The 25,635-nt window shown below is 55.9% G+C and overlaps 1 protein-coding gene across 1 annotated transcript in view; it reads left to right on the forward strand.

Moving 5' to 3' along the window:
• GALNT9 (polypeptide N-acetylgalactosaminyltransferase 9) overlaps positions 1–25,635 on the forward strand; it is a gene marked incomplete at its 5' end in the record, with an annotated part of 94,215 nt that overhangs the window by 64,901 nt on the left and 3,679 nt on the right. The window contains 3 exons of the mRNA XM_082640619.1: positions 19,129–19,314; positions 21,339–21,476; positions 23,499–23,594. Of these exons, the coding sequence (XP_082496745.1) occupies positions 19,129–19,314; positions 21,339–21,476; positions 23,499–23,594 (420 nt within the window). The remainder of the gene's footprint in view (positions 1–19,128; positions 19,315–21,338; positions 21,477–23,498; positions 23,595–25,635) is intronic.

A 25,635-nucleotide genomic window follows, 5' to 3' on the forward strand; every position in this document is an offset into this window, starting at 1 on the left:
TTGTGACCAGTGCTGCTATGAACATGGGGGTGCATGTATCTTTTTGCAGTATAGTTTGGTCTGGAAATATGCCCAGGAATGGAATTGCTGGATCATATGGCAACTCTATTTTTATAAACTTTAATTGTTGACCGGATTTAAGGTAGCTTGCCAGGAAACAGAAAAATCCCAGCAAGATAAAGTAAATTATAAATAGCAAGAAAGAAGAAAGAAAAAATCAGACAGAGACATGAAAGGGAGGTGGGACCTCCACAGGCGAGCCCAGAGGCCGGCATAAAGACCCCAGGGCCTCACCTCTGGCGTCGGGTAAAGGCAGGCCCACCATCCAGGGGCAGCAGAGGCTGTTCTTGCAGAGGCCTGGGGGTGGGGAAGGCCGGCGGGAGGCCTGGGTGATGTCTGCCCTGTGGTTTGCAGGCTGCCCTCGGCTGTTAACAGCCAGTGGCAGGAAACCCATGGGCCCGAGGGCAGCAGCTCCACTGTCTGTCCCCCGGGCTCGGGGCTCTGGCTCAGTCCCTGAGTGTAGGGCAGGGTCTCCTTACCAGCCCAGCAGCCCGTGGGCCACAGCAGAGTGCAGAGGAACAAGGCAGCAGGCCCGGGCCGGGGGGGGTCAGAGTGGGCAGGTGTGCCCCGCCCCCGTGTAGAGCAGGGACGAGAGTCATTTCAAGCCGCCTTTCCTAACTGTCGTTCTCAGTGGAACAGCTGTTTAACATCATACAGCAATGTGTCCCCGTGGCCATCCCCGACCCACGGCACCGGAGCAGTTCCATACACCACCGCTGGGGAGCGGGGTGGGCCACGCTGTCCTCCACGTTCCCAGTCTCGGGGCTGTGCCCGCAGGGGACCCTGCGGGCTGCACGTCCAGCTCCTGGAGACGCTCTGGCGGGGCCGGGCTGGGCATCCCTCCGCCATGCCTGGGGCTCCAGCTCCTGCCCTGACAGTCCCTAGGTGCTTCCGGCAGCTTCCAGGGAGAGGCCTGGGCGCTGTGCACCCCGTGCCCCTCACAGCCCCGCTCTTGCCGGTCGCTGGCTGCCTGAGCCCCGCCCTCCTCACCGCCCGCCCTACCGGTGACCAGTCCTGTGTTGCATCCCCTGTTTGAAACGACCGGAGCAGTTTCTGTTCTGGTCGGGGGCGCCTCGCAGCCCTGGGCAGTGTCCTCCCAGAAAAGCCACCTGTCCCTGGAGGAGGGGGACCTGGGTAGAAGGCCTCCACCTCACAGGACACGAAGAGGGACCGGAAGTGAGTGGAACGCGGGCCCAAAGCCCAGGAAGGAGGCCGGACCGCAAATCCGCCCTGAGGGTGGACGCGATGGTGAGTGGGATCGTTTCTTGAAATTTTCTGATCTTTCGTCGTTAGTGTAGAGGAATGCAACAGATTTCTGTGTATTAATTTTGTAACCTGCAACTTTACCAAATTCATTGATGAGCTCTGGTAGCATCTTTAGGATTTTCTACGTATAGTATCATGTCATCTACAAACAGTGACAGTTTAACTTCTTCTTTTCCAATCTGGATTCCTTTTTTTTTTTTCTTTTTCTTCTCTGATTGCCGTGGCTAGGACTTCCAAAACTAGTTGAATAAAAGTGGCCAGAGTGGTCATCCTTGTCTTGTTCCTAATCTTAGAGGAAATGCTTTTTGCTTTTCACTGTTGAGTATGATGTTGGCTGTGGGTTCGTCGTATACGGACTTTATTATGTTGAGGTAGGTTCTCTCTATGCCCACTTTCTGGAGAGTTTTTATCATTAATGGGTGTTGAAATTTGTCAAAAGCTTTCTCTGCATCTATTGAGATGATCATATGGTTTTTCTCCTTCAATTTGTTAATATGGTGTATCACGTTGATTGATTTGCGTATATTGAAGAATCCTTGCATCCCTGGGATAAACCCCACTTGATCATGGTGTATGATCCTTTTAATGTGTTGTTCGATTCTGTTTGCTAGTATTTTGTTGAGGATTTTTGCATCTATGTTCATCAGTGATATTGGCCTGTAATTTTCTTTTTTGTGGTATCTTTGTCTGGTTTTGGTATCAGGGGGATGGTGGCCTCGTAGAATGAGTTTGGGAGTATTCCTTCCTCTGCAATTTTTTGGAACAGCTTCAGAAGAATAGGTGTTAGCTCTTTAAGTGTTTAATAGAATTTGCCTGTGAAGCCATCTGGTCCTGGACTTTTGTTTGTTGGTACTTTTTGTTTTTGTTTTTTTTATAAGTTATATTGACTCTTTTTAAAAAAATTATTTATTTAATTAATTTATTTTTGACCGCGTTGGGTCTTCGTTGATGCGCACAAGCTTTCTCTAGTTGCGGCGAGCGGGGGCTACTCTTCTTTGCAGTGCGTGGGCTTCTCATTGCTCTCTTGTTGCAGAGCACGGGCTCTAGGCGCATGGGCTTCAGTAGCTGCAGCACACGGGCTCAGTAGTTGTGGTTCGTGGGCTCTAGAGCACAGGCTCAGTAGTTGTGGCACACAGGCTTAGTTGCTCCGTGGCATGTGGGATCTTCCCAGACCAGGGATCGAACCCGTGTCCCCTGCATTGGCAGGTGGATTCCTAACCACTGTACCACCAGGGAAGTCACAAAAGTGTGGTTTTGAGACAGGCTGGGACCTGGGACCCTTTACTGGAGTGCTTGCAGCTGGACAACAGAATACGAAGAAAGTATAAGGGACTAAAAATAACTGCACGCATGCTCAGTTGGGGCAAATTTTGAACAATAAGGTACAAAAAGGCCACAAACCAGCTGCCATTTCTGAGGTGCAGGGAGCAAAACCGGGTCCTGCCCACGATCCCTGCACACGGCATCACTGAGTGGGTGGGCAGACCACCTAAGGCACCCCTCCGGCCTGACGCCTGGACCCACCCCTACCTGCTCCCCATTTAAGGGACCAGTCCACCTTCCCCGGGAGCTAGCAAGGGCCCCTGTTACTAGTTCTCACTCCCTGGTGCTTCAGTATCAACGTCTACTGATTAAAAAACCCAGGTCGGTGTCAATCCCACCTGGAATTCAGCTCATCTCCGGCCTGCACCCTTCTCCCTTCTCATCCATTCTACGTAAAAGCTAGGAGAGGGCTATTTCAACCTCATTAGGGCTTCCCCACCCCGAGAATGAATCCCAAACTCCCTGCCATGGTGTGCAGGACCCTCTCACCATCCTGCTGACCATGTGTCCCGGTGCCCACCCTCTCGCCCACCCGCACCAGCCCCTTACCTTCGGCCTCCCTCATCCAAACCGAGCTCCATCCCCCTCAGCCCAGGAGCCCTGCCCAGCCTGGCTGCTTTCTGACCCTTGGTCTTGGCCCTGCCCAGCCACAGCCCACCAAAGCCTGGCTGCGTCTCCTCACACGACGTGGCTCTATCCATCACTGTCTCACTGGTTTGCTTACTTTTTACTGCCTGTCTCCCCGCTCCGTCACCAGCTGGGATGTGAGTGAGTCCTTGTGCCCGGGGCTGGGTCTCCTTCACTGCTGCATGCGACTGGCCGTCGACGTTTAGGTTTACTTACAGGATAAATAGATGAACCAGTTGGGAAAGCGGGGCCTCTGCGCTGTGCTAAGTGCTGGGTTGGTGGGGGGGCGTCAAAGGGAAGCAAGAACAGGGTCCTGTTGATGAATACGAGTGTCCGAGTGCCGACCACCACCCTGGGTGCTGGGGATTCAGCAGGGTACAGAGCAGTCACGCGTCCCCTCATCCCCAGGGTAGCAATGTCTGGGATGGGGGAGGCTGTCATTTTAAAAGGGATAATCTGGGAAGGGAATACAGAGATGTGACATCTGAGCAGACATGAAGGAGAGGAAGCAAGCTGTGTGGCTACGGGGAAGTGTTCCCGGCGAGGGAATAGCAAGTGCAAAGGCCCTGTGGCAGGAGCAGAGCCCTCCTGGCAGAGCCCACAGGTGGCCCTGGTGCGCGTGCTCCACCCCCGCCTCCCTGGACCCCTGCTCCTGCCCAGACGCCCTTGAAGCCGCCGCTGAATCCGATCCGTCGTTAACACAGATGGCCACGCAGCCCTTCTGATAGATTCAGTCCAATTAGAGGAGTAATTCTGTGGTCTCGGGGCTAATTTACATTTCTGTGATTGTCGAAATGCCAACTGCTCGTCCCGTAATGAGGAAAGTCCTAGAGCCAGTTAGTGGGAAATGAATCCGTCGCGTCCATTAGGTTTAATAAAGGTCAAGACAGAATCAAGAGGCACGCGCCTGGTCAGGCAAGCTCTGCCGCACAGAAACTGGAAATCGTTTCCTTCTCTATTTTAAAATGTTCCGACTCGCTGCCTTCCCAGGGTGTTACAGGCAAACCTCTCAGCACGGAGGGCAATTACTGCGCCTTCAACTCCCAACCCTTTGAGGGGCTGTCTTAGCGCTAGACATCTGGGGGCCGCGTGGTAGGTTTTCCCTATACCCCAGGAGTGGGTCGTCACAGGCTCCTGTCCTGCCAGAGCAGGGAAATGGCCTCGTTACTTGTGGAGGAATCCACGCTGCTCCACGTTCCACACCAGAGGGTCTGTGGGTGTCCCCCAGGCTGGTCCTGGACCTTTCTTGGTGGCGGTGGGGAGTGGACTGTGAAGTCCCATTCTGCTTCTGCTTCAGGAAGGACTTGTTCTAGTCACAAGTGGGTCTGTTTGCCTGATAAGGTGAGGACGTGCGTCCTCTCCCCAGTAGCCCACAGGGGGGCCCCTCACCTGCCCAGCCAGCCTCCGCTCCCCCAAACAGATGACCCAGGCCTCCAGACAGCGGAAGCAGATGCAACGCAGGGGAGGGAAAGTCTCAGTCCACTTGAGTGTCCTGTGGAAAAGCCCCGTGGCTACATGGGGTCTTCAGATGTCCCCTTGAGACTTGCCTTTGGAGGGGGCCCTGCCATCAGCCACCTGGGCCACCTCCTCTCTGAGCCTCAGTTCCCACTTCTGTCCCCAAGGGGCGTATAGGACGTAACTCCTGGGGCCGGCTGGGGATTAAATGAAACGTAACCAGCATGTGACGGTGCTCATTGTTTGTGCAGGGATTTCTGGAATACTATTTTTCTTCCCTTTATAAGAGCGACTTTTATTAGAAAAACACAAGGTCAACTAACAGGAACAAAATTAAGTGACCCAGGATTCAGTCTCTGTCGTCGCCAGGGTGGACATCCTCTCAGAGGTGACTTGCGTGTGTCTAAAATTCTCTCCATGTGCACGTGTACATGTACACATAATGTGTGCCACATTTTTGCTTATGTTTCACATATGTGTGCATTTCTTGAAAGCCATGACCCCAACAGTTACTCGACGGTGGGTCTCTGTCTATAATGGGGCAGCCCCTCCCCACGGCACAGCTCTGAAATCGTGTTCTCATGTCTGGATCTTCCTTCACGTCTCAGCATTTCCTCAGGATGAGCTTCTAGAAATGGAGTTGCTCGATCAGCTGAAACACATAATTTTATGGCTTTTGATACAATTTGCCAAATCCTCCTCCCTGCCCCCCACAAAAGTCTGTGTGTGGTGTGTGTCTGTGTGTGTACATGTCTGTGTGTGGTGTGTGTCTGTCATGTGTATGTGGTATGTGGTGTGTGTGTGTACATGTCTGTGTGTGGTGTGTGTGCCCCTGAGTACGGGGTGTGTGTCTGTGGTGTGTGTGTGTGTGTGTGTGTGGTGTGTGTCTGTTTTCTCAAATGGTACATGAGGAGGCAGTTTCCCAGGCATATAACACATGTGATCTGATTAAATATAATCTTCCTTTTTTCATACGTGGCAGACACACAGGGAATGTCTTGTTGTTTAACTTGCTTTTCTTCAATTACTAATGAGGTTAATATTTTTGTACATTTGTTGACCACATATTTTTCTTTCTTTGCTAATTTTTTTCTCATGACGTCCCTCATTTTCTAGTAGATTTTAAGAGCACTTCATACATTAGGGATAGTAACTCTTTACTGTGTGACACAAGTGCTTTCCTTGTTCTTAGTTTTATGATGTTGACTTTTTATAGAGAGAATTTTTTAATGTAAGTACCTACTTTTTTATTAAATGGATTGTGTATTTGCTGTCCTTCTTAGAAAGGCCTATTTGAAAGACTATTTGACCACATTTCCTTCTGACACTTTTATAGTTCCTTTTTTACATTAAAATCTTTAATCCATTTGGAATATGTTCTTTATATAAGTAAGGTTGTGATGTTTCTTTATACTGTTTTAAATGATGGACTGTCTCCTTTCACACCATCCGCTGAACATTCCATCCTTTCCCACTGATGAGAAAGGCAACCTTTATCATATTCTAAGTGCTTCTAGATACGCTTGTGTCTATTTTGAACTTTCTACTTTTAGCCATTATCTCCTGCTTTATAAAATATGCTAATGTCTAGCAATTGAATGCTTCCTCATTGTCATTTTAGAATCTTCCTGGCTGCTCTCTTGCTTTTCCTCCTTTGTATGAACTTAGAAACATTTTATCAGACTCTGTCCACCTGTACATCAGTTGAGTTTGCAGAGTGTCACACAGGAATGGATGGGAAGATAGTCCTGGGCCCTGAATCCCTCGTGTCCTATGACCCGTTGCCTTGTATTCTTCTTGAGTCCTGGTGTACGTCATCAACCTGAGGCTTCTGTTTTACAGATCCAGAAAGTGCTCGGGTTCTTAGTATGTGGCCTCACCTGATCTGGAAATCCTGTTGGATGCCTGGTGAGGCTGTTCCATTGACCCTCCAGGTCTCTTCAGACCTCATCCACGTTACCACATCTTCCTCATCCTACCATGTGCTCTGGGTAATTTCTTCAGCCCCATATTCCAGTGAACAAATTCTACCTTCAGCCAGGTCCAGATGATTATTTAAGCCACTAATTTAGCTTTGCCTTTTAATTTTAATGAATACATCTTATATTTATGAGATCTTCCAGTGGTATTTTTCATATCTGCTTGTTCTTTTTTATAACTGACTGTTTTGATTCACAACCTCCTGTTCTATATTGATGAGTGCTTTTCCCTCATTCCTTCATCTCTTTGAAAAATGTCAATAGTCTACTTAAGACCTTTTTAGTCACTTTTTCTCTCTCTCTTTCCTTGGGTTTAAATCCACCCATCTTTGGATTTGTTGGTGACTCTCCTGGAATCGGGTTTCCTTGTGTGCTTTGTAATTTTTTTGAGAGCTCATCTTTCATGGGAGCTGTATCTTCACAACACACTCACTTATTCCTGGGAGGAAGTTTCAGGTTATCTTGTCCCCAGATCCATGGCTCAGAATTTAGTGGCTTAGGTTTTTTTTTCCTTTTTTTCTTTTTATTGAACCATAGTTGATTAGTGATAGTTTTCACCCTGAGATCTCCAGTTTCATTTCTCATGCAGAGAACCAAACTGATTCCAGGTGCTGTGTACACGTCTGCTTCCTCTCTTGGTAGATTATTTCTGGCTGAACCCCAGGGATCAGTCAGATCTGGTTTCACCTTCTACTGGTAATCAGGGAACCTAGTCTCAGCCCCAGGCTTCACACAAGGATCCTGACTACACATTCAGCCCCCGCTCCTCGTCAGGGTTAGATGCATTTGCCTTAGAGCTTCAGCCTCACTTATATCAGTGCATTTCTGCTCTTTCTGAGCTAAGCGGAATTTCATCTTGTTTTCTAGTATATATTTTTAACTTTTAAAATCATTTTGTCTATCATTTCTATATGTTTGGGGCAGATAGGGGAGATTTTCACATCCATGATATTAGCTAGATGTCTTCTTTGTCATTTCATCCAGCTACAGTGGGCTTGGTTCCATGGGAATCATGACCTAAAAAGTATAGCCTCACTTCTGTTTGAGGACAGAAAACTCAGTAAGATGTGCTCCCACCCTCAAGTAGTGTTCAAGGGACAGAGCTTCTGAAGTAGACGATTAAGCCAAGTGCTCAAAGTACTAACGAGAAGGTGGGGGGAGGGATGAGAAGCCTCAGCATTTAGCACAGCTGTTCTCAAATTACAGCAAACATCAGAACCCCCCCCCAAAGGGCTTATGAAAACATTCCCAGAGTTTCTGATTCAGCAGGAATGCAGCCGGAGTGCAGCCTGGGAATCTGCATTTCTAAGGAGTGTTGGGGGATGCTGATGCCTGTGGTCCAAGGACCACACTTTTTTTTTTTTTGTGGTCGCCTTCCCCAACCAGGGATTGAACCTGGACCCCTGGCAGTGAGAAGGCCAAGTCCTAACCACTGGACTGCCAGGGAATTCCCCAAGGACCACACTTTGAGCACCACTTGTTTAGAAGGAAGGAAACTGTTTTTTTCTTTTCTTTTTTTTGAGAAGTTCAAAGCATTCAGTGAAACAAGTGGGAGGAATCTGGAATGAAAGCTCAGCTTGAAAGTTTCTGTGTGTCTGGCATAAGAACAGAACACTGAAACAGCAGTTTTTACAGCATATGTGTATATATATATATATATATATATATATATATATATAACCTCAGATAGTCCGGGAAGAGATGTTTTCATGTCAAAAATTTATACATTGAGCCCAACTGAGCCCTGGGAGATGGGACTTGCTTTTCCAAAGCTAAATACAGTCAAATTCTGCCCCTGGAGATGAATCATTCCTGCAGAGCGAGGAGGCTGCGTGACAAGAGGGAGGCATCAGCCTTGGCTGCCCTGTAGGAATTATTTCCTGAAATTGGACCTGGGCTGGAGTGGGGGGGCAATTGAGCACATTGTAAATCTTTTTTAAAAATCAGGTTCAGATGTGAAGTCTCTAAAAATGAGGCACATCGTTTTCTTCAGAGTGAATATAAAGCCCTGTTTTTTTGTTAAAGGTGGAAACTCTGTACTGCCAAAAGGAAGATGATGGTTGGTACCTCTTGGGCATGTGCCAGGGGTGAGGCAGGATGCCTGGGTTCCTGTCAGCCTCAGCCTGGACCACTGGTGCATCCAACTTTTTTCCTTGAGGCCTGGGCTAGGAACACTGAGCTTGCTTCACCTCTCAATTTGATTTCCTGATCTTAATACAGCTTTGCACATTGCCTAGAGTCATGTTGATTGTATGCACTAATGCAGATGAATGGGTGGGTGGATGGATGGAAGGATGGATGCATGGGTGGATGGATGGATAGATGAGTGGATGGATAGATTGGTGGTTGGTGGATAGGTGGTGGATGGATGGATGGACGAGTAGATGGGTGGATGAATGGGTTTATCAGTGAGTGAATGGGTGGATAGATGGACAGTTTGATCAGTTTTGGATCCGTGGATTATTACAAAGGTAAAAAAGAGAGAGGCCAGGGCTTCCCTGGTGGCGCAGTGGTTGAGAGTATGTGCTCGGGTTCTTAGTATGTGGCCTCACCAGATCTGTCCCCTGCTGATGCAGGGGACACGGGTTCGTGCCCCAGTCCAGGAGGATCCCACATGCCGTGGAGCGGCTGGGCCCGTGTGCCATGGCCGCTGAGCCTGCGCGTCCGGAGCCTGTGCTCCACAACGGGAGAGGCCACAACAGTGAGAGGCCCGAGTACCACAAAAAAATAAAATAAAATAAAAATAAAAAGAGAGAGGCCAACCTGAGTAGATGTTGGCCATAGCTTGACAGGCAAAGTCCCATCCTAAGTATTTTCAAGGTGAAAACCAGCTTCTCTCATGTTCAGTGGATCCCAACACCCAGAAGGAAATGTGTGTGTTCATCACATGTAAACCTAGGAGTTAAGAACTAAATTATCCCCAAGTTGTCCTCACCATTTACAAACGCAGGCTAGCTCAAGGACGACAAGCCCAGAGACTCAAGAAGATGTTCCTCATAATACACAGCCTGGACAATGCCAGCTTTAAACTCAGAATAACACTCAGTAAAGACATCAGCTTCAGCCCCTGTGGCTCTCTCTGGCCTTGCCAGTGAGTCCCCTGCTCACTGGTCCAAAGAGAAAACACATTCCCCACAGACTGTGGAGCCCCTTCCCAGAGAGGTGACGAGGGCACATGGATCTCAGGAGGAAGATGCCCAGTGAAGGCCAGGGACACATTGAGGGGAAGCCAGGGTTGGGTGCTGCAGGCCTGGGGACCCACGACATCTGCCACGAGCCTCCTGCCATAGAAAATGCCTTTCAGGGCTGCAGGGTGGTGCAGAGGGAGATGCCAGGCTGGGCTCCCACACCCCACCTCCAGCTTCCCCACTCTGCCTGTTACACTGCTGCAGCGCCTCTTGTTCAGAACCAAGGAATTGACTCACGCGGATAAGCCCCCCTGGGAGAAGCCTCGGAAACGCCAGCCCTTCCCCAGCTCTGGCACAGACGCCCCTTAGAAGGGATGAATGGAGGTGGGCCGTTCTGGACCTCTCATTTGCTTCTCCAGCCTTCACTCAGCACGTGCTCCTTCTCTTCCACGGGGTCTCCCACGCAGGCCGGATCGCCCCCCTCCATTTTGCTTGTCTCCCCTCCCCCTCCCCCTCCCCTCCCCTTCCCCTCCCTCCCCCTCCCCTCCCCTTCCCCTCCCTCTCCTCCCCTCCCCCCCTTCCCCTCCCTCTCCTCCCCTCCCCCTGCAGCAAAGCTCCCCTGCGTGATCGCAAGCCTCCCTTTCCTGGAGTCCAGCACCAGCCCACCCCATTAGGTGTGGCCTCCCACCCCCGGCCCCCCACTCCCAGATGGGGCAATGCGGGGAGGGGGCAGCGGCTCCACACTCAGACCTGAGCAGGGACGTCCTCCCACGCTGTCCTCCGCGCCCGCGCCCGCGCTCCTCCATCCAACAGCCGCTGGGAGAGCATGTAGCTGCCGCGAAGGTGCCGGGTCCCCAGTGGCTGCGTGGAGCCGCCCGGCCTGTGCCCCGCTGCCTGCAGGGCGCTGAGACGGAAGCCAGGCGTGAACTCCTGTGCGCATCCAGTGAAATCTGGTTGCTGATTAGAGCGATCAGCCTATCCTGATATCGCAAAGGGTCATTCTCTTCATCCTCAGGTCTAGGGCTCAGAGACTAAATGGCCAGCTGGGGCCATCGGGGTGGATGTGGGACATGCCAGCCTGGGCTGGGCCCTCAGAGAACCCAGCAGCGTGAGCTCCCCGGACGACGGGAGAGGACGTCTGCTTGGGTGAGCCTGTCCACGCGTCAGCCGAGGCAGCTGCCAAGAAACAGCGTCACCGGGAGCCGAGGGCCGCGCTCAGAGAACCCTTCCCGCCTGGACGCACAGCAGAGTCCGCGGAACAGCCGTGACTCCGACGCCAGCAGGCATCTCTGCGCACACGGGGAGGGCTGATACAGCTGCAGCTCAGGATGCGTGCCAGGGATGCTTTGTGTTACTGAAAGCCTCCCCGTATCACCTGCAAATCACGTGAGAAAGACTTGAGGGTCCCGAGCAGGTCGCCTGTGAAACTGATGACCTCTGTTCTGCCAAAGTGGCCTGGGCGGGGCCCACGGCGCCTGACTGAGGTGTGCACCCCCGAGAGCCAGAGTTTGTGCATCATTCCCTCCCAAGTGGCCTTAAACAGGCTGGACCAGAGAGCAGTCACGAGGATGCTGGCAAGGCCACCAACACCGGCAGAAGTTTCTCCCAGGCCCGCACGTGGGCGCCAGCAGCTTCTCAGGTCTCCCAGCAGCTTCTCAGGTCTCCCAGCAGCACACTCTGAGTTTGCCCAGCAGCCAGAATCTTCCTCCAGGGCAGCTGGAGAATAATAATGGGGACGGGCCTCTGTGGAGTGACCAGGCGCACCCTCCCCTGTGAGATGAAAGCTGAGAGGGAATTGGGGCCTAAGGCCCCCGCTGTCACCTGCTGTCCCAGCCCCCAGGTAGCCGCCAGCCCTGGCCAGCTGTTTTATTATTACTCAAGTATGGAGCGGCCAGCGGATCAGGAGATCACGTCCACTGACGGGAGAGGGTTACTCCCAGTTCCCAGGAGGAGGGGCTGTGGGGAGGTCAGGAGGCAGAGGGTGGGGTGCACCGGGCTCAGAGCCTTGACTGGGCTTCCCAGGGGAGCCCAGCAGTGGCTGGCTGAGCCATTCCCGGGGCTCTGGGGCGCGGGGCTGGCCCTGCCCTGGGTGTGAGAGCCCACAGAGGGGGCTCAGGGTGGGGCTCGGGCTGGCTGGGTTACATGTGACGGGGCGCTCAGATGAGTGGTTTACAGCCTCCTGGAATCGGGAACCTGGGAGAGGCCGTCCTTCCGGGTCAGCGAGGCCCCAGATGTCAAAGTATCAGAATAAAGAAATTTAAAAGACAGGGAATTCCCCGGCAGTCAAGTGGTTAGGACTCCGAGCTTTCACTGCCGAGGGCCCAGGTTTGATCCCTGGTCGGGGAGCTAAGATCCCACGGGCTGCTTGGAGCCACCAAAAAAAAAAAAAAAAGACACAGTTACCACACAGGCCAGCCCTCCTCTCCCCTTGCATAGCTCCCCTCTGGCCTGTCTCGAGTCTGTGCAAGCCCAGGCCAGCTGTCTCGTAATGAGCCAGCATTATAGGTCATGGATGTTTGCATTTGGGCACATGAATCAATGCCCTCTTTTCCAATGCCCTTTGGGGTGATCCTTCCCCTGACCCAGCCTGGCAGTGGCCACGTGAACCAGGCTGGGCCACGCCAGCGGTGCTCCCCAGGTTCTCTGCAAGTACAGGAAGGATGGACAGACGTTTGGGGAGGGGCTCAAGGCTCAGCCTGCCTGCATTTCCAGGCTGCTGGACCAGCCCAGTGGTTTTGTTTTGTTTGTTTTGTTTGTTTTGTTTTTCGGGGTGTTTTTGGCCACGCTGCGTGGTTTACGGGATCTTAGTTCCCCAACCGGGACTGAACCCTGGGCCATGGCAGTGAAAGTGCAGAACCCTAACCACTGGGCCGCCAGGGAATTCCCGCAGCCTGGTGGTGTATCTGTTTGCCTGTTATCCGGCACTGTTTCACCAGTCAGCACCCACCTGTGGTGGGACTGGATACATAAACAGGAGCACGGCCACCGTGGCACCTCCGCTAGGTCTCCCAGGGGCGCTTCTCAGCTCTGATCGGGGAGGGCGGGACGGGCCTGAGCATCCGCACTGCTGACCGGCCCCCAGACCACTCTGCGGGGAGAGGAGTGCAGCAGCCCCGGCCTCTCTCCAGCTTCGACGCTGGGACCCCTGAGGCCTTCGGGGTCAGCCCTGAGGCAGCGGGGAGCAGACGTCCGACCCCCATTCCTCCTCCATCCCCCTCGGGGACCAGGGCTGCGTCTGGAGAAGCAGCTGCAGTTGTTTGCTGGGCCGCCAGCTCCAACGGACCTGAGATTTGCTGGGTCTCTGCTCTGGGCCCGAAGCTCTTTATTTCGGGTCCAAGATGTGTCTGCGCAGATCTGCCTTCTGTCCCAGTGGCCGGCGTGCTGGGCCCTAGGGTTCCAGCAGAGGCCCCGGGGGGCTCGTGGATGTCCCTCCTGAAGCCCCCCCACGGGGCAGGGGGCTGCTCCACAGAACAGCTGCACGCCCACAGGGCGAGCTGTCCCCAGCGGCAGGTGTGAGTGTGCATGTGTGTGTGCGTGCGTGTACGTGTGTGTCCTTCCCACCCACCTGGCCATCCTGCGGGTCTCGCTGCAGGGTCGAGCCGCAGGCCCCGTCGCTTCTCTGGGGGGACTCAGTTGGAAACCCTGGTTGCAGCAGCAGAGGCCCCTGTGTTCAGCTACATCCAAACAGAACCGCGGGGCTTGCTCCTTCCACCTCCCCAGGAGGCCCCTGGGACAGCACGGCCTCCCCTGAGTGCAGACTCGGGCCCCAGGGACCCAACCATCAGACCATCAGTTCTGAAGTGGTCCGCAGGGGTGGGGATTTTAACCCCCACCAGGAGATGCTACCGCAGAGCAGACTGGGGAGCTCGTGCGCTGGCAGCGCGGCAGTCCCCCTCCGTGTTCCTTGGCCCCCACGGGAAGGCTCACAGAGAGGCGGGGCCAGCGAGGGGCCGCGTGCCACGCTCCTGGGCTGTGCGGCCAAGGGAATGAACTCGGAGTCCAGAGAAGTGTCTCCACACAAAGGATGCACAGACACGTGGCCTCTCCCGCCAAGTGGCTGGGACCATTTTCCTTCTCCGCTCAGGTTTCAGGAAGCACTGGCTTTTTAGTAGCAGGGCTCTCCAGAAATGTCATGTTGCCCATTGTGGTGCAGGAAGAAGGTGGGGAAGAAACCACGAGAAACGGCAGCTTGATTCACGATGGACGTCCTAAGAGCGTCGATTCGAGGAAAGGCACTCAGGCCCTGTCGCCCGCTCTGCCATCCCCAGGCCACACGCGGCCGCCCTGTCACCGGGTCCTGGTCCCAGCCCCTCGGCTCCTATTGGGGCGCCTGTCGGGCTCGCATTACCAGGGTGGCTGGAGGGTAAATAAACCTTCACTGGCATTCCTGCTGATGGGCCATTATCTCTGGACTTTGTAAGGAGAAGGGCTTATGTATAAAGGCTGCTGCTCTGGAATCCCAGCCTCAGAAACCATCACCAAGGCTCCAGGAGCTGAGATCTGCTGGCTGAGGGGCAGGGGTCCCTCTGGGCGGGGTGGGCTCCCCCCCACCCCGTGCCCTCCGCCCTCCCTCCAAGCAGCTGCCTGAAGGCCTGACACCTGGTCCTCTGCCTCGTGTTTGCTGTTTCTGTTTGGGTGGCAATTAACCAAGTCAATTGAGATAATTAGTGGTTGAGACACAGGGTGGGTGTGACAGGAACACTTAGACCGTGTGAATCGTCCCCATGACACCTTTCACAGCTGTGGGTGAAGCAGCAACTTCAGGGCCTTCGTGCGAGGGTTCTGAATCCCTGTCCCACCACGAACCAGCTGTGTGACCCTGGGTGTGTCTCTTAACGTCTCTGAGCCTCAGTTCTTATTTTCATCTGCAACGAGGGCGAGGTTAATCCCCTGCCTGCCCCCGCGTGGCATTGTTGGGGTTTATCGTCATCCCACGGCTGCCTCCTGGTCCAGCTTTGTCAGCTGGGAATGCAGCAATGGAAAACCCCACTAACCAAGGCTTACATTTTAGTGGGGCAGACAGACAACATGGAATCAGCAGGTAAACGGTGTCACATGTTAGAAAGACACAAAAGCCACAGAGGCTGACAGGGCTGGCCGGGGAATGAGGCTTGCAGGGCTGCGCTTTAAATGGGGTGGTAAGGAGGGAATCGCGGAGGAGGTGACATCGAGCAGAGTTGAAGGTGGAGAGGCAGCCGGGCAGGCAGAGGTCGGGGAGGGCGTCCCGCCAGAGGGAGCGGCCAGCACAGAGGCCCTGGGGTGTGGGGTGGGGTGGGGTGGGCTCTGAGACGAGCAGGGGCGAGGGGTGGCGAGTCCTGGGAGGTTCAGAGGCCTGGACGGCTGGACAGAACCCCCGGCCCCGGCTGGGGACTAGGCAGGCACGGACAGCAGGGAGGCCCGTCCGGAAACGTGCGGTGACGGTGGCCACAGAGGATGGGCAGGGGGACCAGGCGCTTGCCCTACGGGTGTGCAGAGCTTCCTCTGTTTGTTTCAGTGTTTGGCCTCCTGGAAGGTTCCCGGCTCACCAGGTGTCCACCTGCGCTCCCAGCCTCCTGGGCAGCTGGGCCACGTGCCGGGGTTTGACAGAGGTGTGTGAGCGGACGTGGTGGGAGTTGGGCAGGGCCCTCAGCCCTCCCCCTGCGGCCCCACCTCCAGCCACGTGGAAGCAAAGCCACGTGGAAGCAAGACCGCGTCTGCAGCTCGGGACCTGGGCGTAAACATCCGCCGCGTCTCTGACACAGAGCATGCGCGGTTCTCACCATCGGGCGGAGGCCATGGATGCTGCCCGCTGAGCCTGCAGGGTGCCAAGCACTGGTCCCGAGTGGCCATGAGCCGGGCCAGGGGAGAGCGTGCTGGGCACGTGCTCAGAGAGCCACGAGGAGCGGGCAGCCTCCCCTCCCTCCTCAGGTGATTTCTTATCCCAGCCGTGGGTGGTGTCAGGAGGGGCCGCCCGTCACCCGCTGCGAGATTTTCCTGCCTTCTTCCTCTGCTTTCCGGGGGCAGAGAGTAGGGCCGAGGGAGCAGGCAGGGCTGGGCCGTGCTCTTCCCTGAGACGGGGGCTTGGCGTCTGTGGTGGGTGAATGGCAGCCCCAGAGACCTCTGCCTGGAAGCTGTGAGGGGGCTCAAGATGAGATCCTCCTGGAATTAGGGTGGGCCCTAAATCTGATGGCTGCTGTCCTTACCCGAGAGAGGAGAGGGGAACCTGAGACACAGACCCACGGCGGGAAGGCCGCGTGACGGGAGGGATAAGGCCACAAGCCAAGGGCATCTGGGGCCACCAGAAGCTGGGAGAGGGAGATGGGACCCTCCCCTGGAGCCTCAGAGGGAGTGGGGCCTCAAGGGCTGTGAGAGAATGTGTTGTTTACACCTGGTCTGTGGTCCTCGTTACGCGGCCCCAGGAAACAAAGGTGGCCTCTAGTTGGTGTGAGCTCTAGCAGGCTCTGCCTTCCATGCCTCCCGTGAAGCCAGCCCCGCTTCTCAAGCCCCTCTCCTCATGGGCCCCAAAGTGGGTTCTGGAAATTCAGGCTGGAGCCCCGAGGCATCAAGGCCACTCTGTGCAGTCGCTGTCCAGGAGGAATGGGCCTTGATGAAGCCGGCGCCACTTAAACCGGGCATAAGGGAGAACGTTTAGGCTGAAGAAGGCTAGACGAGAGGCCAAAGGGACCCAAGGAGTGAAATCCATGCCCAAGACTGAGAAACACCCAGTTGTGCTTGTCAGCAAGACTTTAGCTTAAAGTACCCGTGCCTGCCAACTTACGGTGACAATTTAGCCCAAGAAAGTGTTTCTAATGTGGAGTACAGCCTTGATTTTAATAGTGAAGAAACTACAGGATGAAAATCTAAATGTCTAATAACTGGGGCAATAGGGAAGTGAATTAAGGCCCATCCTCTCTGCAATAAGAAATGACAACTTTCGGACTTCCCTGGTGGTGCAGTGGTTAAGAATCCTCCTGCTAATGCAGGGGGCATGGGTTTGATCCCTGGTCCGGGAAGATCCCATACACCGCGGAGCAACTAAGCTCGTGCGCCACAACTACGGAGCCTGTGCTCTAGAGCCCGTGAGCCACAACTACTGAGCGTGCATGCCACAACTACTGAGGCCCGTGGGCCTAGAGCCTGTGCTCTGCAACAAGAGAAGCCACCGCAATGAGAAGCCCATGCACCGCAACGAAGAGTAGCCCCCACTCGCCGCAACTAGAGAAAGCCCATGCGCAGCAACAAAGACCCAGTGCAGCCAAAAAAAAAAAAAAATCCCACAACATTGTAAATCAACTATATTTCAATAAAAATTAAAAAAAAAGAAATGACAACTTTCAAGTGTGGCTGCATGGACAAATGTTTGTGAACTGATATTATATTTCAAGTATAAAATACAACAATTTCCAGAAGACAGTGGCTGTGTGTGGGAGGTGTGAGCAGCACAACACTGACAGTAAGAGGCTGTGGGATCAGTCAGGTCCCCTGAGCTCGTGTGACTGGCTTAACCTCTCTGACCCTCGGTATCTTCTTCTGTACAGTGAGGAGAACATTGCCTGTGGTACCCGTCCTTCCTGGGTTGTGGTGGGTCGAGTGAGATGAGGCGAGTAAGGTGCTTAGCACATGCCTGGCACCTCCAAAATGTCTGAATTAGAAGAGGCTTAGGGGTAAGAATCTGACCGAAGAGAGCTTGGGCCAAGTTGATCAGACTGAGTTGTTCATGGTGAAGCCAACCTGGTGGGTTGCACCAGCATTTTTTCAGTGGGATGGGGCAGGGTAGGATAAGATAGGGTAGGACATTAGTCTGGGTTTTCCAGAGATGTTAAGGAATTGGCCCACACAGTTACGGAGGCTCAGAAGTCCAAGACCTGCAGTTGGCAAGCTAGAGGCCCAGGAGAGCCGAGGGTGTGGTTCCAGACCAAGTCTGAAGGCAGGAGAAGACCAGCGTCCCAGCTCGATGACCGTCAGGCAAAGAGAGTGAATTGTCCCTCCCTCAGCCTTTTTGTTCTGTTCAGGCCTTCAACTGATTGGTTGGGGCTCACCCACACTGAGGAGGGCAATCTGCTTTACTCAGCCCACCAACTTGTGCTCATCTCACCTGGAAACATGCTCCTGGACACACCCAGAGCTGTGTGAACCAAATATCTGGGCGCCTCATGGCACAGGCAGGATCGCGTAGGATAGGGTAGAATAGAATAGACTAACACAACCCATGCCTGGTAAGGCTAAGTTTTGTTAGGTGAAGCCGTGCAGAAGCAAGCAGGCATGAAAGGAGATCCTGGTGCAAGATAACATTTCTATTGCAAGTGAGGGTTCCAGCAGTTAGGGACCTTGGGGAGCCTTATTGGCAGAAGAAACGGCTGTTTGTTTAGACTTTTCCTTTAGACCGAGACTGTGTCTGGGGTGCTTGAAGCACTGTTTGCATAGCAAGCTGCTCTTTTTTATATATATAAATTTATTTATTTTATTTTTGGCTGCATTGGGTCTTCATCGCTGCACAGGGGCTCTCTTCTCTAGTTGCAGTGAGCGGGGACTACTCTTCATTGCGGTGCGCAGGCTTCTCATTGCGGTGGCTTCTTTTGTTGCAGAGCACAGGCTCTAGGCACACGGGCTCCAGTAGTTGTGGCACACGGGCTCAGTAGTTGTGGTGTGCAGACTCTAGAACGCAGGCTCAGTAGTTGTGGCTTGTGGGCTCTAGAGCGCAGGCTCAGTAGTTGTGGCATGAGGGCTTAGTAGTTGTGGCACACAGGCTTAGTTGCTCCATGGCATGTGGGATCTTCCCGGACCAGGGCTCAAACCCATGTCCCCTGCGTTGGCAGGTGGATTCTTATCCACTGCGCCACCAGGGAAGTCCCGCAAGCTGCTCTTTTAAAATTAGATTGTAGGTCGGTTCTTCCAGCTGCGGGGGGAGGACAGCTGCTGGTGGGAAATAACCCCTCTCAGGCCAGGTGCTGGGCCCAGAGCAAACACTGAGTGGGGGCAGGGGCCATAGGAAAGGGATAATAATGAATTGTCAGGATGTCAGAAAATATCCCTCCATTGTTTAGATCGTGGGACGTGCAAGAGAAATGAAATTCGGTGGGAAATCCGGAAGGGGAGGCAGCCTTGCCCCCAGGCTCTGGTGGGCTTAACCCAAGGCCACGGCTTCTCTTTGGCGTCTTCCGCTGGAACGGCCCAGGCGGCTGGGCCTCCTTGCCCTCTGGAAGGCCTGTCCCAGGGAGTGCAAACAGGGGATGCGGGGAGGGAGGAGGGTGCCCTTGGCCCCGGGGGCTGCCGGGAGGGGCGGCCCGCCATCCAGGCCTGGGTCCCCACAGGTGTGGCAGTGCGGCGGCAGCATGGAGGTTCTGCCCTGCTCCCGCGTGGCCCACATCGAGCGCACCAGGAAGCCCTACAACAACGACATTGACTACTACGCGAAGCGCAACGCCCTGCGGGCGGCCGAGGTGTGGATGGACGGTTTCAAGTCCCACGTGTACATGGCCTGGAACATCCCCATGAGCGTAAGCTGGCGGACCGGGCGGTGAGGGGGAGGGCTGGGGGCGGGGGCTGCCCCGGGGACAGCCTCGGGGGTCATCCAAGGCATAGCCCGGCCACGCGAGGTGGGGCCTCCTGGACAGCTCAGCCAGGACGAGTCTCAGGAACGTCATGACCTTCACCAAGCAGAGCCTGTTTCCAGCAGCTGTGACGCTGCTTGGCACGCCTCCCTCCCGCCACGAGAGCTCCTTCCCTCCATGGTGTGAGCCCCTGAGCGGCTGCAGACGTGGCACTGCGGGGTCGCAGTCGCTGCTGCGCTGACAGCTGCCCCAGGGTGACCACAGCCCCTCCTAGGACACATAGCAAACCCCCGCCACGCAGAAGCCTCTCCCCGTCAGTTCTGCACGAGGCCACGGTGATGCGATGACCGTACTGATGACCCCACCACTTCCACACGGCAGACGGGGAAACTGAGGCACACGAGGGCGCGCGGCTGAAAGGGGGCAGAGCCAGATGTCACTCGGTCCTGCGCAGGACCCGGTCACGCGGCTCCCGGGGCCCGCCTGCTGCGGGGGTGGCGGCTTCTCCCGCGTGCGGTGTCTGCAGCCAGATCTGCCTGCCCTGCAGGGAGCGGGGGCAGGAGGGGTCTGTTCGAGGGGTCTGCCTGTGGCCGGCGGGAAGCAGGGTCTGGGTGTGCGCCAGGGGGTCCTAACCAGTGCCTGGGGGGCGGGGCAGCCCGGAGAAGGGGCTTGGGCGTACACGTGTGTATGCACTGTGTGCACGGGAGTGCTGAGGACAGGCTGCCCGTCCCGCTCACCCCCACTGGCTGCAGGACCAGCCTCATGCACTCCTGCTCCCCTGGACACAGGAGGATTCGAGTCTCTGGCGTAGACTCTTCCTGGAAACAGCTTTTGTTTTTACATTCACCCACAGAAGGAGCTGATCTTTTATTAGGAGACACACACACACAGGCACACGTGTGCATGGGTTTCTAGCTGTCTGCAGATAGAGCTTCGTATATATAACAAAAAGTTAAGAAACATTATCTTCATTATGTGCAAAATGTCCTGGTATTTTAAACGTCTTCACTGCAACCTCCTGAACTGAGTTGGATTCACGGCCCCACGTCTGGGTGATGCCGCCTTGTAGGTGGAGGGCTCCCAAGGGCACTTGCTTCCGCGTCCAGCCCAGGGTCTGCCATTCACATCAGGCTTCCTTAGCTGGTATCAGAGCCTCGGGGACCTGGGCTTGGGGAGGGGGCTTTCTCAAACCCACCCACGTCCCCAACCTGTCACAGAGTGTCAGGGCCCCCAGGACCACCCTCAGGTTCAGTGTTTCGCTACAAGGACTCAGAACTCAGGAAAGCTGTTACATGGGGGCTGTGGTTTATTATAATGAAAGGATACGACTCCCAGGGGGTCACAGAAATTGCGCTTAATTCTCCCAGCTGCAATGTGTGACGATACGTATAGCGTATCACCAACCCGGGAAGCTCACCCGAGCCTCAGCATCCAGAATTTACTGGGGCTCACGTGCACGTGGCTGACCTCCACGTGCCCGGCCTTGGTCTCCAGCCCCTGCAGAGGTCAAGCTGATACCCCACGGCGACCCCCGTAGACCACCCTGTAGCACAGACGACCTGGCCTGGCCCCTGTAAACAATACTCAGGATGTCTGAAGTCACCTCCCGGGAGCTGGCTGAGGGCAGGTCTTTCGGTCTTTCCTTCGGAGGGGGCAGGGTGTTACAAGCCTGGCCCCCACACACCGCCGGTGGCTGCCTGTCCAGGCCGGCTGCCTTCCAGCTGGTCCTGCTGCAAACGGGCCGGAGATGCCAGGCCTTTCCCACCGGCCCCGCTGTCCTGGACCTTCCAGGAGCCTGGGAGGGCAGAGGGTCCCCAGACGAGGCTCGGGGCCGGGAAGCCCTGAGCGCGGGCATGCTCTGTGGTGGGGGGCCTGCAGGTCCTGGGGCTCCCCCCGCCCCGGGCAGAGGCCTGGCTGGTGCGGGCTCTGCACACAGCAGCGCCCGTCCCGCCTCGCTTCCGGCTTCGCAGAACCCCGGCGTGGACTTTGGGGACGTGTCCGAGCGGCTGGCCCTGCGCCAGAGGCTGAAGTGCCACAGCTTCAAGTGGTACCTGGACAACGTGTACCCGGAGATGAGGACCTACAACGACACGCTCACGTACGGAGAGGTACCGCCTCCGAGGGGTGGCTGCAGCCTGCACCCCGCACCCGCGCCCCACCTCCCGGCGTCCTGGCCTGTCCCCGGGCACACGTTCACGGACAGCAGCGGGCAGAGCGCACGGGCACACTCACGCGCACGTGGCACACACCAGTGTAAGATCCACAGGGACACACAGTCGTGCCTGCATACCGAGGTACACAAAGTAGATTCAGAGACACGTGTGTGCATATGTATCTGTGTTGCACACATGTGTTTATACATGCCCTCATGCACATGCATTGATCCGTGCAAACATGCATATGGGTGTAAGTGCACACAGACACAGAAGTGTACATTTGCACACAGTTTTGCTCACACACAAAAAGCTACCTGTACATCTTCACCTGTGTATGCAGACCCCACCCAAGCTGCCTGCCCTGAACGATACAAATACTTGTTACTGAGACAAAATGACATGTGAACACAGAAGTACATATGCTCAGAGGCCTGCACATGGATGCATTCACACACACAGCCGCGTTTGTGTGCCACAGTACCTGCATGTGAGTGCACGACAGAAGGACACACAGACTCACACCAGTACAGGCACCAGCTGTGGGAAGACCCACGTGTCTGCACCGGCCCCCATGTGCATGGCCACGCACACCTCTCCTTAAAGCCGGGGGAGGGCACTGCATTCCTGCCCACTCGTCCTGGTCTGTGCTGGGGGACAGGCCTCCCCCTACCCCAGGCCTCAGCTCCTCCACGGGGACCCAGGCTCCCCAAGGCGAAGGAATGCATGAACTTAGGTGGGCCAAGCAGAAGTGATACCAGGGGGCGGGGGATAATCCCAGGTGGCCTGTCTGTTCCTGGAGCTCCTGGTCCACCCCCAAGCCAGATTCCCACTCCTCTGGACACAGAGGTTTCCCACGCGACAGGGAGCTCCACTGATGCATATCAGCAGCGTGGGCAGGAGGCCACTGTCCTCCCAGCCCCTCCCAGGCTGCCCTGCGTGCTCCTGACCACGATGAGTCAAATTCATGCATCGCCCACCCACAGAAGCTGTAACGTTAGGAACTTTGCCAGCTGACAGGGTTCAAACCTGTGCTACCTCTTGGGGTGGGAGTGCTGTGTCAGTTAGTTAGTGCTGCCAAACAAACATCCCTGGAACACAGAGGGTTCAGGCAGTAAGCCTCTGTGCTTGCTCACAAGGCTAGGGGTCATCCAGGTAGCCCTGACCTGGGGCAGGCTGAGCTGACCTCGGCCAGTCTGACATCAGGTCTCTGGGGACAGGCTCACCCACACACCTGAAGGGTGGCTGGCTGTCAACAGGGTACTGGGGCGCAGGTGACATGTCTGTCACCCCCAGCGGGCAGCTCGGCTTGTTCTCAGGGTAGAGTCAGGGTTCAAGGCAGAGTGGGAGCTGCAGGTGTCCTGAGGCTCAGAGCTGCACACAGCCATCTCTGTTGCGTCTACTGGCTGAGCAAGCCTCCAGGCCAGACCAGACTCGGGGGCTGTGGGAGTAGCCCCCCGACCCCCGGTGAGGGGGTGAGCTGCAGTCACGCGGCAAAAGGCGTGAATGTGGGGAGGCTGTTCCCGGGAGCCAGCCAGGCCCTCCTCGCTGTTTTCCAAGGCTACCGCTTCTGTGGCGAGCTTCACCTAGGGAGGGTGGCCGGGTCTGCACGCGCACGCACGCACGGCACATCTGTCCACATCTCCCCCAGATCCAGGCATGGAGGAGCCCAGCCAGTCCCTCCACAGCCAGCCCACCGGCCAGAGCACTGTCCTCTCCTCCCCCCCGCCTTTCCCCTCCTCTCCCTCCTTCCCCTCCCTCCTCCCCTCCTCCCCCTCCCTCCTCCCCTTCTCCCCCTTCTCCCCCTCCCCCTTCCCTTCCTCCCCCCCACCACCGTCCCTCCTCTTATCCCAGGAGGGCCACCCCTTCCTGAGACCACAGGCCCTGGGCAGGGGACAGGTCAGTAAAACTCCCTCTAGCCTGCCTCTGCCTTTAGGACCCATGTGATGGGGCCTCTCCTTTGATTTCTGGTCGTAGGTGAGAAACAGCAAAGCCAGTGGCTACTGCTTGGACCAGGGGGCAGAAGACGATGACCGTGCCATCCTGTACCCCTGCCACGGGATGTCCTCCCAGGTAGGGGTGGCGGTGATGCTCCTGAGGGTCACAGCCCCGAACACAGGTGGAGGCGGCTCCCGGGGGGCGGAGGCAGGCCTGCCGGGGCATTCTGATGCCGTGTAGGCTGTGAGCTCAGGACCGGGGTAAATTAAGAGCAACGGCTTTGCTCTGGGCGAATCACCTGACACCTGTGCCTCAGTTTCCCTATCCATCAATGGGATGATCATGGTACCTATTTCTCAGGGCTGCTGTGTGGACTGAAGTGGAAAATGAGGGTAAATGGTAGCCACAGTGTAGACGTAACCCAGGAAGTATCACATTAACCACCAGTTCTTATCAGCTGAATGCCTACCAAGCGATGCTCCAGCTCAGACTCACCTGGAGGGCTTTAAAAACAGCCGCACAGGTGTGCAGACCCCAGGCAGGTATGTTTGCAGAGGCAGTGGAGCTGGTGTGCTGGACCCCGATGCAGAGCCTGATGTTTCTAATCCCAAGTGGATCCGCCCTCCGCTTGCGGTGACAGTGCTTCTTCTCAGTGGGTGTTATTTAAATTAACCCCCGAAATGACACTCGGCCCCCTTGGAGTTCTCTGAATCTGCTCCCGCTCTGGGGCATCCACGGGTGCTGACACATCCACACAGCTGCGCGGGGTCCATCGCGGGCGCGAGGTGCCAGGCCTGTGGCGACGGAGAAGACCGTGCTCCCCTGGCAGCCCTGCAGACTCTTCACAGGACCCCCGCTGGCACATGGCCTTAAGAGAGCGAAGCAGAATCACCCATCGAGGCGCAGACGTGGCCTCACGGGAGAAATCCAGTTTGCTGGGCCCTCAGCTGCAGGAGGGGAATCCTCTGGCCGGCACAGACCCGAGGTGAGAGGCCACGTCTGTGGGGCGCTGCCGGACACGCCCTGCTCCTCTGCGGCTCCAGGTGGCTGGGTGGACGGTGGTCATTTCCCAGCGAGCCCTGCTGTGGAGCGAGGCAGCACAGGGCCAGCCTCGGAGGTGTCTGGGGCAGTGAATCGAGTGGCTGAGTGAGGTGTGGGTGCTCCAAGGACGCCGCGCCACACCTGGGGGAGCCCCGCCCCCGCGAGTGGACCCTGGGGCGGCTGGCGCCTCGCTGCTGGAACCGGGGTGAACGTGGACGGAGAGGCCAGCCCACGGGGCCGCTCCCCACGGAGAGGTCGGATGGAGCCACGTGCCCACCAGGCCGGACACGCCCGCGGTGGTGTCTCCTTTGCAAATGACCTCAGTTGGTTTGGTCTCAGTGGAGGCTGCTGAAGTGTTCACGGGGACAAGCTACATCCCCAAACCCCGATCCCCGGCTGTGTTAGTGTCCTGGGGCCAGCTGGGAACTGGTTTAAAGGACAGGTGTTTATTCTCTCAGCTCTGGAGACCAGAAATCTGAAATCACGGCACGGGCAGGGCTGTGCTCCCTCCTGAGGCTCTAGGGCCGTGCTTCCCGCCCCGGTGGTCCCACAGATCTTGTCTGGTGGCCGCATCCCTCCAGTCTCTGCCTCCGTCATCACGTGGCCTGTGCGGGCCTGTGGCTGGGTCTTCACCCTGCCTTCTCCTTGTGTCTCTGTTTTCTCTCCCTATCAGGACACCAGTCATGTTGCATTAGGGCCGCCCTAACCCGGTATGGCCTCATCTTACCTGAGCGCCTCTGCAATGATCCTATTTCCAAATACGGCCACGTTCACAGGTGCCGGGGGGTTAGGGACTTCAACATGACTTTTGGGGGGAAACAGATCAGCCTACAACACAAAGAAAGCCAGTCTCGGACCAAAATCTGCACACGTACAGATGGTTCGTAAAGAGGCTTCAGGGAGCAGACACAGGCCAGTGCGTGGACCCCTCACGATGGGGCCCAGCCCTCTGTCCTCTGTCCGCTGCGCTGGCCTGACCAGTGCGAGTGAGAGGGGCCCGGGGCAGGCGCGTCCCCCTCCGTGTGGGCAGGGGGCCCCTCCTGGGCTGGACTCGACGTAGCCTGGGGGTCGTTAGGAGGCCCTTCCTTTAACCTGTCAGCTTTTATTCTGACCATTTTCAAACTCCAGAAAAGTA

This window comes from Mesoplodon mirus, assembly GCF_964341445.2.
Source record: "Mesoplodon mirus genome assembly, chromosome: 13".
NCBI classification, from domain to species: domain Eukaryota; kingdom Metazoa; phylum Chordata; class Mammalia; order Artiodactyla; family Ziphiidae; genus Mesoplodon; species Mesoplodon mirus.